Source organism: Eumetopias jubatus, unplaced genomic scaffold (genome assembly GCF_037043125.1).
Source record: "Eumetopias jubatus isolate StellerSeaLion01/CBP00866 unplaced genomic scaffold, mEumJub1_p1.0 scaffold_1, whole genome shotgun sequence".
Classification (NCBI taxonomy): Eukaryota; Metazoa; Chordata; class Mammalia; order Carnivora; family Otariidae; genus Eumetopias; species Eumetopias jubatus.
Window position 1 is genome coordinate 23,140,299 of NW_028274807.1, and position 20,020 is coordinate 23,160,318.

Below are 20,020 nucleotides of genomic sequence, written 5' to 3' on the forward strand. Positions count from 1 at the left end.
GAGTGTGGCATCTTTTTTTTTCTTCCCATTTTAATGACCTGTTTAGCCTTTCTTACAATGTGAAAGAGTCTATTTAGAATCAATATTTATTGCTATGTAATGTGGGATGTCTACATGAGCCCAAAAGAAGGCAAAAAATGAATCGCTTCCTAAAGAAGAAAATTTGGGGGTGGGGGAGAAGACAGACCCGAGAGAGCAGAAAGAAATCTGTGATATTTTGTGTTTCATAAGAAGAAGGACCAGCTTTTCTTTAGCATGAGAATCTATCCTCACCCCAGATAGGAAGTTTGAGCCCTCATCTATGCTTCCCTGCAGGGATGGAGAATGACATCAAACATACAGTGAGTGAGATGAATATGCAAATGCAGATTCTGCACATTGTCAACTTCCATGAGGGATGTGATATACAGTTACAAGATTTGGAATTGATATCACTAGAGATGATTTTATAGTAAATTCTACATATAGTTATGTCATAGAAGCACAATCTGTAACAGCTAGAACACTACTGTTGTGTTAATTCATACAGAACATATGACCATGCTCACGCAATTTTTTTTATCTGGTTCCCTTTGTGACAGCAGTCATTAACAGAGAATTAATATGATCATTTTCTCATGTATAAAATATCTGAAGACTGGATACCTCCAAGGACAAGAGAAACTAACACTTTTAAGATGTTTGATTTGTGTCTGGGATATTGTTATGTGGACTTTCATTTCATCTTCCAAAACTTTTTATGGGGACACCTTATTATCCTGATTTAGACATGCAAAAACTGGTCAGATATAAGAAGTCATATCCTGAATGATGTACCAAAATGACAAAATTAGGATTAAACTTTGATTTGTGTGATATTTTGCATGACTTCTCATACTAATTCATCAATACTTATAATCTTACATATACTAATAACATTTATTGATTAATAAGAATGATAAGAAGGAATGATCTAAAGAAACTGGTTCAAAATAGATGACAGGTATTAATGCCAGGGACTCTGTCAAACATCGTAGAAGCATCATCTTATATAATCGGTAGATCAACTGTGAAAGAAGCACGGTTTTATTTTAAAAATAGAGATTTTTTTATTATTATGTTATGTTAATCATCATACATTACATCATTAGTTTTTGATGTTAAAAATAGAGATTTTAATATAAAAAATTAGATTGCTTAGTTTATAAGTTACAAAGCAATGTATAAGTTTTAATTCATGGCTGTTTTATATTCTGCAACAATAGCTTTGGTTTTGTCCTATACTTTATTATATACGTTTAAATATTATTCAGTTTATGTGTATAGTATCTATTAAATGAAGAGGCTAGGCATTTCTGATTTTTATAAACAAATGTATCTTAAGATGACTCCAAAATCATGTGCTAATTTTAAGCTGTCAGTGTAATGAATTTCTGGATAACCCTGATAAATCAATATTTTTATAGAGAAACATAAACAATACTTAAGTTGCACTGAAGTGCCTAGAAATTTTCAATAAATAGGTAATTAAAAGATAGTGAAAACTGTGAAATTTCTTTAATAAAATGATGAACAAAATGTTATTCCAAAATAATAATATTAAGAAAATATTTTTAAAGCAAGTATTTTTTTCTTATATATTACACATATTTTTGAAATTTTCTGAAGTTGTAAAAATTACATATACTATTTTAAATGTGGATAAGCTGCATTCAAGTGGGTTAGATGAAAGAGTCATGTGTTTAAAAGAACTCTAAGCACTATAATTTTTGTTGTCATTTCTGTAGGATGCCATATTATGCAAGGATATTTTATGGTATACTAATATACATAGTTCAGTTGTTCTTTTTTTTTTTTTAAGATTTTATTTATTTATTTGACAGAGAGACACACAGTGAGAGAGGGAACACAAGCAGGGAGAGTGGCAGAGGGAGAAGCAGGCTTCCCGCCGAGCAAGGAGCCCGATGTGGGGTTCGATCCCAGGACCCTGGGATCATGACCTGAGCCGAAGGCAGACGCTTAACGACTGAGCCACCCAGGCGCCCCCATAGTTCAGTTGTTCTATAAAACATACACATGTGAGCAATTTGAGGTGCCTCATGATGTCCACTTCACTGAGCCTCCCCAAATTCCTGATCCACAAAATCATGAGCAAAAGAAAATGGTTGTTTTGTTCCACTATGTTTTGGGGTCATTTACCATGCAGTAAGAATACCAGAAGTTAAATTGTGACAATGTATATTCAATGTTTATTAAGATGTTATTAATATAAAGTTTTTTGGACAGTGAACACTTCTCATGGACTCCTAACATTTATTCCATGGGAAGGGAGCTCTGTGAACATACCAATTCTGGACTTTCCAACTCCTTAATTACTCTTCCCCATGAGAACCATGGCAGATGTTTGATTGGTAACTATGGGGGCATCATACTGAATATGCGTTTCCTAGCTGCTCTTTTTTCTTTTCTTTCTTTTTTTTTTTTAAGATTTTATTTATTTATTTGACAGAGAGAGACCAGCAAGAGAGGGGACACAAGCAGGGGGAGTGGGAGAGGGAGAAGCAGGCCTCCCGCCGATCAGGGAGCCCGATGCAGGGCTCGATCCCAGGACCCCAGGATGATGACCTGAGCTGAAGGCAGACACTTAAGGACTGAGCCACCCAGGCGCCCCTGCTCTTTTTTATTTTCAGAAAGGACTTTCCTGTAGAGACCACAGGTTGTCCCTTGCTCTCAGCCATGATGGTAACCTTAGCACTGATATCTAGTTTCCCATATTGGGGGGCTACAAGGTCTAATTCTACTCAGGACTGTGCTGGGTAGGTCTATCTAATTCTCTAGTATGGTATAAGAACATTAACTGACCTGCAGATTTAAGCCACATGACATTTTATCACCATTTATTTCTTTTGTCTTATCTGGTGATTGAAAATTTAGGCAAGAAAAGGGGATACTATTAATTGAGATCCCATCCTTTGAAAATCTACACTGATGAACATATTTGCTAAGTGCACGGTCATATTTTTTGATGAAGTTATTAGTATGAGCCACATTGCATTGATGTTGTTTCAATGTTATGACCTACACAATGAGCAGTTTCATCAAAACTTTGATAGTGTATGCATGATGGGAAGTTTTGATTTGTTTTGTTCCATATTTCCCAAGTCCCTATCAGGTGTCAAGTAATCTGTTAAGAGCATTTTTCTGTTGACAGGATTAGCTATTAAATTTCATGTGACTTAGGGAATTGTTTTCCAGAGTATGGCCTGAGGTCAATCCATATACCAACCTTATGAGTTTATTAAATATGTCCTTCTAGGTCCTGTGTTAAACATACTAAGTCAACCTCGGGGAGTGGGATTCTGGAAAGTGCATTTTAACAGGATCTCCAAGTGATTCTTGTGGAAAATACAATCTCATACTTTCCATGACAAGAGAGATATGATCTGAAAATACTCTGTATTAGTGATTAATCAAACCTTAGGTACCAGACTTTATGGAGCCAATAACAACTAGAATTTATTCAGAATAACAGAAACAAGATAAACTATGCTTTGAAAATTGTGTAATATGACAGAGTGATATAATAAAAAAAAAGTTTATTGAATATTTACAAAATGTAAAGAGTTTGGTATACTCCTCAGATTTCTTATACTTTTAAGGGAAGAAAATATTATTATTCATATTTTAAAGACAAAGAAGCTCATATTAATAAGACTTCAGATAATATTGTCAAATGGCAGAGCTGAGAGTTAAACTAGATATGTCTTCTTCAAAGCTCAGGTCAATCATTCAGTTTTTGAATTTCGACTGTTGAAAAAACTAGTAATGTTAGGAGAAAGGAGGCTTACCATGCAGAAAATAAGATATGAATCTTAAGATGATTTTGGAGAAATGTCATGATAGAAAGTGAATAACCTTAATTTCTTTATCCACTGGATAAAAGTTACATTTGGAAAAACAAAAGCATATATGAGTTTCTATGATTGTTTTGTAGCAAATAAATCAAATAAAAAATATAAGATGAGTATTTTAACAGAGAAAGTTCTATTCAAAGCTAGTTAATTATTCTTCAAAACTAGAGAAGAAATTTCTGCATATGGCTTTGAGTGGTCTGGGGTTTACAGCGTAGAAAAAAATATCACAGCCTTCTGGTATTTTGATAAATTTTCATGATAAAATAACTGAATATAATGTATCTATCATTGTTGGTACACACATGAGGAAACATCTATTAAATGAAGAATAAACACTATCTTTAAGATGAGAACTTTTAAGTGCTGGCTGGCTCACTTCAGCGGCACAGAGACTAAAATTGGAATGATACTGAGGAGATTAGCATGGCCCCTGTGTAAGGATGACATGCAAATTCGTGAAGCATTCCATATATTTAAATAACTTTACATCAAACCATTTGATCAATAAACAGCTACTAATGAAAAAAAAAGATGAGAACTTTTAGGAGTTTTACAGTGGACAAGAATATAATGAAAGCATGAGTTAGGAAAATGAAGGTATAATTAATAAGGGCTTATAGACATGAAAATCATTATTATTGACAGATCTTGTCTAAAGAAATGTACTAAATTGACAGAAAAACAATTACCTACAGTTTTATCTAATTTTTTTATAATTTAAAATAATTTTATGAAAATATAACTACTTTCAGATTTGACAACTGTGCCTTAAAAATATTTGTGATTTTCTGTTAAGAAAATGTTAAAGCAAAGTTTGTATGGTTTCTCTTGGTTGCCAGAAGATATTTTATGAATTTGATTTCAATTTGTACATATAAAATAAGTATATCAAAATAGTATAACTATTACCAAAAAAGATACTCTCTTAAAAATGTCATCATGAGGAGGAAATGAAGCAAAGAAGTGATATATATATATATAATGTACATCTTATATATATATGATACATACATATATACATATCATATATGTGAATACAATTCTTGCAAAGAATAAATAGTAAATAGGCAGGGAGATGACTGTTTTGTCAATTTATGGAGTTAGCATGTTGTTCAAAACTACGTGATGAGTTGGAGGGATAGAAAATGCCTTTCAGATAAATTGGTTTCAAATTTTTCTGCTATCAGTGTTGATAAGTCAAAGGTACTTATATTGCAGAAATCACTGTTTTGTAGAACTTGATTTAAATTAATGAAAGATTTAAAGGGGTTTTCTTTAATATTAAGAAAAGAGATCTGTAAGCTTAATCTTACCCTCTTTTACATGTGTGAAATGTCAATTCATCATACCACTAATTCACTGTCTTTTCCTTTCTGTTTCACTTTTGTCCATACTTTGGAGTTTTATACAAATAATTATGAAAAATAACAATAATGAAAATCTATTAATTTGTTAGTAATTTGAACGCATTCTGGTGACAGGTTGCCAATTTACATAGGAATGACAATTGCCAAAATGCTGTATTTTGGTGTGCTTGTGCTTATTTCTCTTTATTATATTCTAAATTACATGAAAGCAAAAACCTAACCTACCGCTGCACAAAGACAATTCTAAAGCATAAAGAGTTAATGGTGACAGCAGAATCTGGTGAACTAGAATGACTTTCATTTTCACAGCAAGGGGGGGGCTAAAATTACAATAACAAAATTTATAGATTCAACGTACGCCGAAAGTCCATGTAAGCAAACTTAAGAACACCAACAACCTAAGATTTTGTGGCTTAATGAAGAACATCTTTAAATATCACACTTTCACTTTTTTCTCCTCCACTTACTTTTAGGCTGACTGTGATAGAGTTACCTTCTTAAAATTTAAGCCATTTCTTGCATTCCTACAAATTACTTGGTAAACTGGAGTCCAGTGTGAGAGTAAATAATATGCAAAACTCTGAGAATACAATGGTATTGAAAATCACTATATATTGAGTTCCTATTACCTTATCGCCTTCGGAAAATGTGATGCCATCTAGTGCTCTTTTCCAAGTGATTTCTGGAAGAGGCTCCCCTTCTGCTTCACATATAAGTGTAACTTGACCATCCTCATACGTAGTCTCATTTTTGAGCTGTATTATGTGAGGCTGTACTGTAAAGAATATATACATTACTCAATCTGTATGGGAGGAAAATATTACCATTCAGACTTAAAAGCCATAGTGGGCATTTAAGTCCACATTAGTAGAGTATAGAATTATTAACTTTGTAGCAGTTACAGCAGCATGCTTTGCTTTAAAGGAGTGCCAAGAGACTCACAAAGGACAGGAGAAAAAGCTTTAGAAAATAATTCTCATCAATTATCATAGGGATAATTTGAAGTGGCTTACAAGCCAACATACAAATTATAATTCCTTTTGAAATGTTGTAATTTAAAAGACTAATTTTTTCCTCTCTTAAAGCTACAAAATTAAAATTTCCTCTTTTAAAGCCACATGGTACCCGTTTATGAGTGTGTGTGTGTTTATAATTGTGACATCTGCTTATTTAGTGATTATCTCTTAAGCTTTAAAAATAATTTCACCCAAGAAGAAAATGATTGTATCTTGAATATGTAGTAAGTATAATTATGTACAATATTTAAAATATTCATTAAGTAAATATATATATATATATATATATATATATATATATATATATATATGTTAGTTTCTTATATTATCCCAATCAACTTATTTTTACTTCAATTTATTTTAACAATATTTTAGGCAGGGTAGCTAATTATTTTCTTTATAATTATGACTTCAGTAATGAGAAAATACATTATTTCTACTTATTTAAATTATCTTTATATTAAAAATTATGTCCATCCACAAATTACATGATACCACAGAACTATATGATTGTAAAGTCTGTACTATCTGCATTTCATTAATTTTTACATGATAGAACTTAAAAGGGATAAAAGCCAGCACTTGGTGTTTTAGAAAAGTAACAGTTTATTTAATCTTTAAATGCAATTAATCATGGGATATAAATAAGTTGTTTTTAATCTTAGAAAACTAGGTTCCTAATATTGGAAATATGGCATGTATAATTTTTAACAACTCAGTGTTTACTCCATTGACTTTAATGGATTTAGTTGGATTTCTACTATATATATTTGATTTTGTTTCTAACAAAATGTAAATTTGTTTAGTGTTACTATAAAAAAGTGATTACAACAGTGAGGTACCATATCATGAAGTATTTTCCATTTGAAAAGATAAAAATGTTAGAATCTTTATCTCTTTGTTTTCACTCATTACCAACCTAATTAAAAAAAGGCAACAACAACAAATGACTGTATAGTATTTCATTATACCTCTCTGATGTAAATTGAGAATATCTACCCTTTGGGATTATCTCAGAAACTATCATTTTTATTTAATTTATTTATTTTTATATTGAGTCATACTTATTTAGTGTAGGTTCTAAAGAGAACAATCTCGTTACGTGGGGAATACTGCTAGAATGAGTTAAGGGTTTCTATAATTTCTAACAGTTTTAAGTTTATTTACTCTTTCCTCTACATGAATCGTGGTCCTTCTTATTCTCACAGAATTATCTTCCTTTCTTCCCACCTCCCCTCTTTGTTGTGAAAGCATTTTGAGAACTGTTTATTAAATGCTATCAGTGCATACAATTTCAAGTTATGCTTTTTAAAGACAATGATATATTCCAAATACACCAGTAAAATTGCTTTTCTTCTTACAAACATAATGGAAGCTAAATCAATTTAAAAAAAAAACAAAAACACCTTACTAGTTCTTCACTTTCTGTAAGTTCCCCAAAGAAGGCAATATGGCTCTTGGTAAATATGGAAGATATTAATATTATATTTCCTTTTAATAGAATGGAAAGGGAGTATTTTCTTATAGTTACAGGTCAAAATTTCCTAATTATAGCTTTATAGATGTGTTGTTTTGAAGTATATTAAAAGTAAAACTAATCTCAACATGTGTCAAAGAGTTATGAAGACCAACCCATATATATATGTAAATATAAATTATCTGTAAGTTATAACAGAATCCCAGTATGTGTAATTTAAAGGAATTTTCTTCCATCTTCTGTTATCAGTCAGCCAATATTTTGTAAGAATATACATGTATCATTTCATGTAATTTTTAAAATAATTCTATCTGGTAGCTGCAACGCTAAAATATATTTCAGATGTGAAAACAGATTTAATTTTAGAAAGTTAGTGACATATAAGTGACAGAGTAGAATTTGACTCAGACCTCCCTCTAGACATCATAATTTTAACCACTATGCTATAATACTTACCAAAGACCTGGAGAAATGCCTGCTTTTCATCTTCTCCTGCTTTATTTGTGGCCCTGCAGATATAAGGACCCCCATCACTATTTATTATGTTCCTGACAGTGAGTTCTGTATTGCTTCCTTTCAATATGTACTTTTCATTTTCTTCAATGAACTTGCCATTCCTAAAGAAGAAAACAGAGGTTGATCTTCATAAATCTGACTTCATAACTCAGGAGGAGATTGTGCTCAATTTTTTGATCAGTAGTTGTCAATCATTACATGGCTTTAGATACACAAAGCTATATTCTAATCACAAGTATACTTTTAGTAGCCCAGTATAACTCAATTATTAGATATTAAAATTATACTTGAAAATTGCTTGAATTTAGAGACAAGAATAACATTTGAGTTGTTGAAATCTTAACACAGATCTTAGGCAAAGAAAAGCACTTTGGTTCAATTTTTACTGTGATTATTAGCAAAAAAAAATTTTGTTTTGCTGATTTTAATTCCATGTATACTTTTTATGTTGGTGAGCCAACACATATTTATTTACTAGGTCCCTAGGACGCATTTAAGAGAATTTCTATGGAAACATCCTTTAAAGAAGTTTCAAAGTAAATGTAATTTAAACATGTTACCAATTTATATTCCAAATAAATACTACCAATAGGAGGGTAACATGAAACAATTATGTGCAAATGCAGGTAGAGAAATAATGCTGAATATGATGATTTAATTCATTAATGAGAAGAAACCACTTTTCTTAGATATGTTCCCTCTTAGAGATAAATAATTTGCAATATTTTCTAAGTTCTTTCTGAGTTGAAATAGTCTTCACTCTCCTCCAGTTCTAGTTTTTTTATTTATAAAAATGATGTCTTTCAAACTTTTTCTATAATAACTGACAGTAAGAAATGCCTTAAATATACTTAAATAATTTCTACAATTCCCCTAAATATGTGTGAAATCTTCTTATACTGTATGTCCCCTTCCATTCTTGTTTATTCCCCTCATTTCCTCTTGCTCTTTCTCTTTTTCTTTCTCCTTTAGCTTTCCTTCTATATTTTTCTTATAATGATATTTTGAAGTATTGAATTGATTGTAAGGCCCACTAATGTAAAACCTTTAGGATCTGTCCTTAGGGGATGGGATATCTATTTGCCCATACAAGTTTAAATTAAAAAAAAATAATCTCTGAAAGGATTATAACAAATATTTCCTAGAATGAAAGAGAACATTTCTTCAGTACACTAAATGATCTTTCCAGTGAATTCTGGTTTCACTTTCCAGAAAGCATTGGCACATATCCTAATATAATACTTATCCTTCTATGACTCATTAACATCTGTTTTTCCGGTTTCTATTGACATCTCTAAAGATATCATGAAATGTGCAAAAATTATATAAGAGTGGGGTGCAAAAGCAGTTTGTAAAATACTAATACTGTGTATATATATAGAGAGAGATAGATATATGTTGCTCTGTATTTTTAATGTTCCTTTCATATTTTTATTAATCTAAAACATAACAACTAAAAATGATGTTTCAGCAATTTTGTCTAGAATATAATGTACAGATAGAACTTTCACAGCAATTAGTGATACAATATATTTCTTAACCTAGTCAATAGAAAGTATTAATTTGTAGAACAACAACAACAATATTACCCTAGAAGTTTAAGCAATTTATAATTTATAAAACTCTTTCCTTATGTATTCTACCTGGTTCAACACTCACAATTAGCTAATATGTCTACTTTCCTTCCTACCCTCATTCACAGATTACAGAACTAAAATTGCAAGTATGATTTTCCCACTCCTGAAATCACAGATGAAGAAACCTAGATTTACACAGTAATATAAGCAGCAGGTTAACTAAATTCTAGTGTTCTTTCTAATAAAGAGAGTTATTTCCCTACCTCATTTGGAATATTGTGCTAAATATGTGAAGTACAGCAAATGAGTGAGACATGGCTACCTATCATGAAGAATTCATAATATGAATAGAAGTAACAGCAGTAACAGAGGATAAGGTAGATTCCATTAATGAATTTATTCATAAGTTTTTGTGTTTTGGGTAGGTCCAAAGAAGGATCTACCATAGTAGGAGAGAAGGAAAAAGAACATGGGTAAAATACTCTGGAAATTTTCATGGGAAAAAATATTTATGATTTGGGCTCTGAAGTGGATGGGTAGATCTTGAAGAGATTTAGAGGAAATCAATATGTAAAGACTATGTTCCCTTCAAGAGCTCAATTTAAAAATATCAGCAAGGCATATAACCAAAGTAATAGTTCTTTAAAACCTCTCTCCTAATAAACTTGTGATATAGAATATACTCGTTTTTATACACAGTCCACTTCTGAGGAATGCCATGTCTGAAAAAGACTCCCAAAGAATTCTGATGGAATTCTGTAAGCCTATACTTACTCTCTAACTACCCCTTTTCTAAGCATAAGAAAGTAAGGATTAGAATCAGGGAATTAGTGGAAATGATAAAGAAGGGAGGATAATTCCACTTTTAACCATAATGGAGTAAAAGGAACCATATCTACCCTCCCACTACAAACGGCAACCAACAATGGACACAGATTAAATAACAGTTTTCAAACTGTTTCAAACTAATCAACAAGTAGCTCATGACTGTGACCTCTGAAGATCATCATATTTACTTGGAGAGACTTTCCAAGCTGTAGCTCCATAGAGGGAGGACCCAAACTCAGCCAGGCAGAGTTCTCAGTTGGAGGAGGTTAAAGTAACTAGAATTTATGGATCAGAGAATATAAGAAAAGACAGCTGCACAAGAAAGAGGGTAGAGATCTGCAGTGCATTCCCAACCAACCTTTAACTAAGGACTGATTTAGTGACTGCATGCCAGTAAGGCTTTCCCAGCATAGGGAAAGAACCATTGGAAAAGATAAAGCACAACAATCCCAGAACCAGGAATAATTTGCATCTCAACCATCCAGAGTATAAAGACTTCTTAGAATGCAGGACATTTAGTCACCTCTTCAGAAGAATATTGCTTCAGTAATGGAACTACGTTAACCTGAGGCTGAAGGTTGCTCTGGATCCACTAAAAAAGCCTAAAAGCAATCGTTAGATGATCAAACTTTTCTGAAGTTACTTACTATATCTAAAAATAGTGTAAGGGAATACAAGAATATCCAGTATTCCAAAACATAAAATCATTAATACCTGGCACTCAATCAAAAATAACCAGGATAATATATAAGTGGTAAAATATGACACAAAATAAGGAGAAGATTCAATCAATTAAAAAGATACAGAAATGACACTGATGATAGAATTAGGAGAAAAGAGTGTTAAAATAAATATTAGAATATATTCTATATGTTCAAGGAAGTAAAATATGAGCATTGTAAGAGGAATGGAAGAAAAGAGAAAGTCCTCTATCATAGAATGCACAGTAAACATTGAGTAAATGAAAGGGTGGTTCAAGATGATGTTGTAGGAAGATCCTGAACTCAACTCCTCCCATGGACACACCAAATCTTCAGCTACACAAAGATCAATTCCCCTTGAAAAATACCAGAAAACTAGCTTAAGAGCTTCTCCACAACAAAAGATAAAAGGGCTACATCGAGACAGTAAGAGAGGCAGAGACATAATCTTGCTAAAATCCCTACCCTCAACATGTCAAATCACTGTTTAGGGGGACCTCACAAATTTAGAGTTTCTCCCTGAGGAGTGAGGGGCTTCCCCATATCAGGCACCCCAACCCTTGGGATTTATACTGGAGAGATGAACACCCAAAATATCTGACTCTGCAAAGCAAAAGGGCTTATACCCTGGACATCCAAAAGGCTGTGATAAATGGAAAGGCTGCTTTTAAAGGTCTTACAGACTTACCCCAGTAATCTCCAAAAAAAAAAAAAAAAAAACGTAGTTTGGAAAGCACCTTTCTATATGCAATGGACATTCATTAGCATGTGCTGGAGACACAGGGGTCTGGTAGGATTTTCTTGAGGGGAGAAGATGCTGGCAAGCACCATTTTTGCATTCTCATTCAACCTTGCTAGTATTGTAGGGATTGCCCCACATGGCCCTGCTGCAGCTGCTCTCCCATAGCCCTGCTGCAGCTGCCTGGCTTGCCCTACCCACAAGCTCTGGTGGCCCTACTATTGCCAGGGAGCTCACTCCTGTCCTGGGCCCTCTCTGTCCTCCCCCATAGCCTCTCTGAAGCCAGCAGGCTCACCCTGCCCACATGTTGTATCTCCCTGGGCCCCACTGCAGCAAGTTGCTCATTCTACCCTTGTGCTCTCCCCTATTAAGAATAAATCAGACTATATAGGTAAGCACAAAGTTCAAGATTCAACCAAGAACTAGGGCAAGGTTGAACAAAAAGTTTCATCGCCTACACAAGGCCACTCCTTCTAGAATTGGAGAGATAGCTGTTCCACTTAATACACAGAAACAAAAATATAGAGAAAAACAAAATGATAAAACAAGAATACATTCCAAATAAAAAGAACAACATAAAAATAGAAAGAAAAGAAAAAAAATCCTTGTTGAAATGGAGATAAGTAATTTACCTGACAAAGAGTTCAATAAATCATAAAGATGCTCACTGAATTGGGGGAAGAATGGACAAACACAGTGAAAACGTCAAACAAAGAGACAGAAAATATAAGAAAGTATCAAACAGAAGTCATGGAACTGAAGAATACAATAACTGACCTGAAAAAAATACACTAAAGAATTTCAACCACAGTTTGGATGAAGCAGAAGAACAGATCAGCAACCTGGAAGACAGGGCAATGGGAATTATCCAAAAAGAACAGCAACAACAATAACAACAAAAACCAAAAGAATTTTAAAAAATAAAGATAGCTTATGGGACCTATGGAACAACATCAAGTGGAGTAACATTCACATTATAAGGTCCCAAAAGGAGAAGAGAAAGGGAAAGAGACAGAAAACTTATTTGAAGAAATAATGGCTGACAACTTAATCAACCTAAGGAAGGAAATAGACATCCAGGTCCAGGAAGCACAGAGAGTTTCAAAATAGATGAACCCAAAGAGCTCCACATTATAATTAAAATGTCAAAATTAAAAGAAAAAGAAAATCTTAAAGGCAGCTAGAGAACAACTTGTTACATATGAAGAAACCCCATAAGGCCATTAGCTGATTCTTCAGCATAAACTCTGCAAGCCACAAGAGAATGGCATGATATATTCAAAGTGCTAAAAGGAAAACTTCCAAACAAGAATATTCTACCCAACAAGGCTATCATTCAGAATAAAGGAGAGACAGAGTTTTCCAGATAAGCAAAAAGCTAATGGACTTCACATCACTAGACCAGCCTTGCAAGAAATGTTAGAGGTACTTCCTCAAGCTAAAAACAAAAGGTACTAGCTAATAACAAAAAAACATATGAAAGTAAAAATCTGATTGGAAAAGGCAAATATATTAAAGATAGTGGATTAACACTTAAAAACTTACAATGAAATTTAAAAGACAAAGGTAGTAAAACCAACTGTAACTACAATAATTTGTTAAGGTATACACAAAATAAAAAGATGTATCATATGACATCAGAAACACAAAACCTGGGCTTTTAGGGGGTGGGGGAGAAAAAATCTAGAGTCCTTAATATGTATTCAAAACTTACATTGCTCTCAACTTAAACTGCTATATATGCAGTCTGTTGTATGTGTGCCCCACAAAGCAAAAACCTGTATAGTAGATACACAAAAGATAATGGGAGAGGAATCGAAACATAACACTAAAAAAGGTATCAAACCACAAGGGAAGACAGCAAGAAAGGAACAAAGAGGAACTATAAACCATCCAGAAAACAATGAACAGAATGGCACTAAGTACCTACCTATCAATAATTACTTTAAATGCAAATGGACTAAATTCTCCAATCAAAAGACCTACAGTGGCTGAATGGATAAAACAAGACCTATTGATATGTTGCCTATAAGACACCCACTTCAGATCTAAGGGCACACAGAGATTTAAAGTGAAGGGACAGAAATAGGACCACCGAAATATATATAGCACGTATTAACAAACCTGAAGGTATAAATTGACAGCAATACAACAGTAGTAGAGAATTTTAATACCTCATTTATACCAGTAGATCTATCATCCAGACAGAAAATCAATAAGGAAACACTGGCCTTACACAACACATTAGACCAGATGGACGTAATAGATATATATACAGAACAGTCCTCCGAAAAGAAGCAGAATACACATTCTTCTCAAGTGTACATGGAATATTCTCCAGGATAAATGGCATTAGGCCACAAGTAAGTCTCAGTACATTTAAGAAGACTGAAATCATACCAAGCATCTTTTCTGACCACAATGATATGAAACTAGAAATCAATTACAAGAAGAAAACTGGAAAAATCCCACAGGAAAAAAAGGAGATCTGCCATTTGTGACAACACGAATCGACCTTAAAAGTATTATGCTAAGTGATATAAGTCAGACAGAGAAAGATAAATACCATATGATTTTACTTACACATGGAACCTAAAAAACAAAAGAAATGAACAAACACAACAATCTCATGGATACAGAGAATGGACTGGTGGATGTCAAAGGGGAAGGCAGTTAGGGGGTGGGTGAAATCGGTGAAGGGAAAACATTGTATGGTGACAGATGGTAATTAGACTTATTGTGGTGATCACTTTGTAATGTATACAAAAATCAAATTATTATGATATATACCTGAAACTAATAATGTTATATACCAATTTTACCTCAAAAACAAAATACTCCATCAAACTTAAAGAGAGAAAAAAATAGAGTGATGAAAAATACTCTGGTAGATTTGAAGGCAGATTAAACATTGCAAAAGAAAAAAATCAATGAACTTGAAAATATATCAATATAATTTGTGAACTTAAAGACATGAAAAATTGAAAACAGAGATAAAAGGACCCGAAGTTCTATCTCGTATCATTTTATTCCTAAACAAAGTTCTTTAATGATTTTGGTAATACTGATCTGATGCTGATAAATGTTTGTACATGTAACAGAGCTTTAAAAGACATAGAACAAAACAGAGAGAACTGAGCACAGAAATAGACAATAGTTGTCAAATCAGTAAGCGTGTATAAGACGTTAATATGAATCAACTTGCTGACCTATTTGATATTTAGAGACTACTCCATACAATGAATATAGATATTATGTTTATATATAAATGTTCTGTATGTAACAGAATATTTAAAAATATAGATCATAAATTTAAATAAGTTGATATCATACAAGGTATGTTTTTGACAATTAAGGAATTTAGTTAGAAACTAGGAGCAGAAATACATATGAAATATACCCACATATTTGGAAACAAATCAGCAACTTCCTAAATAACCAATGTCAAAAATAACATTACAAGAACTGATTTGAAGGGACACATGTACCCTGATGTTTATAGCAGCACTATCAACAATAGCCAAATTATGGAAAGAGCCCAAATGTCCATCAACTGATGAATGGATAAAGAAATTGTGGTGTGTGTGTGTGTGTGTGTGTGTGTGTGTGTGTGTGTATAACGGAATTTTACTCAGCCATCAAAAACAATGAAATCTTGCATTTTTCAATGATGTGGACAGAGTTAGAGTGTACTGTGCTAAGTGAAATAAGTCAGTCAGAGAAAGAAAAATACCATATGATTTCACTCATATGTGGAATTTAAGACACAAAACAGATGAACATGGGGGGGGAAGAGAGAGAGGCAAACCATAAAACAGAATCTTAACTGTTAATAGAGAATAAACTGGGGGTTGCTGGAGGGGCAGTGAGGGGGGATGGGTTAAATGGGTGATGGGGATTAAGGAGGGCACTTGCCATGAGCACTGTGTATTATATGTGAGTGATGAATCTCTAAAATTCTACACCTGAAACTAATATTACACCATATGTTCACTAACTGGAATTTAAATAAAACTTGAAACAAACAAAATAACATTGCAAGAAAAAAATAAAAATATTTGATAAAGGGGCACCTGGGTGGCTCAGTGAAGTTAAGTGTCTTCCTTCAGCTCAGGTCATGATCTAAGGGTCCTCTGCACTCAGCGGGGAGCCTGCTTCTCCCTCTCACTCTTCCCCTCCCCCAACTCACACTCACATTCTCTCTCTAATAAATAAAATCTTTAAAAAATATAATTGAACTAGACAATAATGGCATATTACAATTAATAAGGTGCAATTAAAGTATTATTTAAAGGAAAAATGTATGCTTATATTAGGAAAGTATAAATACTTGAAATCAATGCCATAAGTATCCACTTTAAGCCACTAAAAAAGAATATTAAGCACAAAGTAAACAAAAGGAAGACAATAATGAAAATAAGAGCAGAGATCAATGAACTAGAAAATAGAAAAACAAAATAGAAAATAACTGAAATCAAAAGCTGATCATTGAAAAGATCATTCTTTTCATAAACCTATATCTAGACTGATCAGGATGAAAAAGAGAGAGAACAAATAACCAGTTACCAGGTTATCAGGATGAGAGAGGGAAGACCAATATAGACAATGCACAAATCATGAGTAAAATAAGAGAATACTGTAAGTGACTTTATGTTAGTAAAAAAACTGAAATGAAATGAACAAATTGCTGGAAAGATATATATCACCAGAGATCCCTAAAGACAAAGATATTACTGGAATAGACCTAGATCTATGAAAGAACTTGAATTTGTAGTTAAACCTTTACATAAGAAAAGTCCTAGCACAGACTGTTTCACTGGAAATTTTTCCAAATAGTTAAGTAAAAAATAATAGGCATTATATATATATACTCTACCGGAAAACAAAAGAGGAAACACTTCCCTAACTCATTCTATGAGGTCAGTATTGCTCTGACCCCAAACAATTCAAGAATAAAAACACAAAAAGACAGTATCTCTCATAACCGTGAATGCAAAAATTTTCATAAATTATTAGCATAGTGACTCCAGCAATATATAAAAAGGGCAATATAGGATAATCAAGTGGGTTCAATTCAAGGAATGTGAAACTGTTTTAACATTTGAAAATCAATGGAATTCACTGATTAGTGGGCTAACGATAAAAATCCATATAATATTCTCAAAAGATGTAGAAGAAGCATTTGAATGGAATGAAGGTAGAGATATTCTAGAGTAGCGACTTTTATTCCCACTTTAGCTTCCATGTCACCAAGTGCTCCTGATTCTCTTTGTGAAAACTTATTTTTCCCCACTGTTTGGTCCTCAACCGTTTTCTTTATTGGCTTCACTCATATCCCTTGGAAATATCATCTCTGTGTAACAGGTAGTCTTTCTCCTTGGACTGCTGCCCTATACTACCTAATGATTACAGGATTTTTTTTTTCTTTCAGCAAGGATAACATGCTTGTATCTACATATAAATATGTCAAAATAAAAACTTCCCTCTAATACTAATTTTAGCTTTGTCGGTATCACTATCATATACTCCCATTCTCTGACTGTATATTAAATATCCAGAGAATAAGAACAATTATTATTTACACCATTAAAGGGATGAAACAAATGCCATATGAAGATATAATGATTACAAAATTATAGATTTACATGACCTACTATGTTAACCTCTGCATTTGATTTATTTTAGCCTGTATGATATTTATGTTTCCACTTAAATATAAGAATTTTGAACAAATGTTGAACTTTAAGACAGAAATCTAAACAGAAGGAAGTCTCTCTGGAAAGATAAAATGATGAGAATGAGATTCTAAAACAATATTTGTTCATTGTAATGAATGATCCAAGAGCTTTTCTGTGCTGCAATTAGATGTAATATTGACTCTTAACGATACACACCAGAAACCAGAAGTCTCTGAGATAACAGGATCATATCTGGGGTGAATATGTTAATGTTTGATGTGTAATCCTTTAGAAAATACCAACAGTATGTCACAAAGGAATTAATGTTTGCAAAGAACATCTATTTACCTTATTTGAAGAAATATCTTGTTTATTGCTACCTGCTGTATTAAAATGGACAAAGGTTTGAAACATGCAGAATATCAGTAAGTGCTCAGGAAGAAATAGAAAAAAAGGGAATTGGATTGCAATTATTCTTCTTAAAATTGTTTTTTTGAAGAAACCTAATCCTCACTATGGCTACTTTTTGCCAACGTTAATATATTTCTACTAATTGTTTTCTTGTGATTATTCTTACACTGTTTACAAAGTGAAGAGATTCTATGAATATCCATAGCTATGCTTGAGTGGTAACCTGAATTAATAACTAAGATTATTTTTAAGATTGTCCATTTGTGAAGTTTCATTGTCTCCTTTTTAACAGTTAGAGCCATAACATAAAAGAATGAAATACGTTGATATCTGTTTGATGGTTAATAGAAATCACATAACATTGAAAATTTCCTTAGAAATATATAAAAGTAAACTGTCAAAGAACAGATTGAGAATAGAGAGTTTATTCATTTGATGAAGTAAGCTTTTTAAAAATGACATTATATTTATGGAAATTTAACTGTACATAATTAGTTTTCCTGAATAAAATGGTACATAATTAAGATATACAATTACATTCCAATAAAATGGTTTTTAGATACATATGATGGTGGAGCCATTAATACCAGCATTCGTATTTCTAGATACTTTCTAGCAGTAACATTAATGTGGTTGAATTAGTCATTGGGCTTCTGGGCCCATTTTGGCCAGAAACATGCCTCATACAAAGAAAAACCAGCACCATGAGTGTAGCCTTTGACTTGGATTAAATCACTCTGTTAATCTCTTTAACAATTTAATCTAACCAATTTAACTGAAAACAAAACCACCATAACCTTTTAATAAAATTCAAAAGAGTGCTTTTAGTCTGATAAAATAAGATCAGAAATCTTTTTCCATGAGATTGATTCTGGACACAAGCCAGAAGGACGTGCATGCGTAACCTACCTGTACCAGGAGATGGAGGGCTCAGGAGAGCCAGCGGCCCTGCAGGATAATGTCATCTCTTCTCCTCTCTCTGCTGTGGCATTAAAGGATTTCTGAGGCATTGTGATCACTGGTGGCACTGAAAAAAGAGATGAACATGGATGAAATAGAGATGAAAAACATTTCATCAACACCATTGGGACTTTCTTACAACTACTTTTTTGTTGTTGTTTTTGTTAAAATGCTAAGCTTTAGAACTTGTTCTCTTACCTCTGTACTACATCGACAGGACTGACTTGGTTGCACTGTAAGATGACTTTAAGACCACTGATCTCCCTTCCAATGTACAATAATTAAATAATTCATGCTAATGTTATTTTATTATTTTAACCTATCAAACTAAATGAGAAATGAGACATTTAACAAATTTATATATATATATATATATACTTTTATATGTACTTTATTTTATATATAAGAATCCAAGAAAAGCTCTTGGATCATATACTTTTATATATACTTTTATATATATACTTTTATGAAATACTTTTCACAAAAAGACAGACAATACCACCCTGACTGACATCAACACTGAGATCTACTTGGAGCATAAATGGATTTCCTATTTGGGTCCTCATCGGTATATGTAATTCTATAAGCAATCATTCACTGCTTCAAGACAGGGCTTTCAAATTAGGTGTCAAACTATAATGTTCTTTCTGATTAACTGCACTTAATTTCTTCACACAACTATAGAACATTTTATGAAGAGAAAATGCTCAAGCCATAGAGAGTATGAAATAGATTTTCATGAACAATTCAATTTTAAAATTAAACTTCCCCAGTTTCTAACTAATTACATTGCAAAAACTGTATATGCTGCACATTTTGGACATGTTGAAACTGTTACTAAAATGTACTGTTTGCAA

The 20,020-nt window shown here is 32.7% G+C and overlaps 1 protein-coding gene and 1 non-coding gene across 2 annotated transcripts in view; one reads left to right on the plus strand and one right to left on the minus strand.

The window, feature by feature from the left end:
* NCAM2 (neural cell adhesion molecule 2) overlaps window positions 1-20,020 on the minus strand; it is a 515,660-nt gene that overhangs the window by 157,655 nt on the left and 337,985 nt on the right. The window contains exons 6-8 of the mRNA XM_028115862.2: window positions 19,113-19,230; window positions 8,210-8,370; window positions 5,890-6,035 (exon numbers count right to left, since the gene is read on the minus strand). Coding sequence (XP_027971663.1) covers window positions 5,890-6,035; window positions 8,210-8,370; window positions 19,113-19,230 — 425 coding nt within the window. The remainder of the gene's footprint in view (window positions 1-5,889; window positions 6,036-8,209; window positions 8,371-19,112; window positions 19,231-20,020) is intronic.
* LOC114219541 (U6 spliceosomal RNA) lies at window positions 4,264-4,368 on the plus strand. The gene has a single exon (XR_003611405.1). It is a non-coding gene; the product is annotated as a U6 spliceosomal RNA (small nuclear RNA).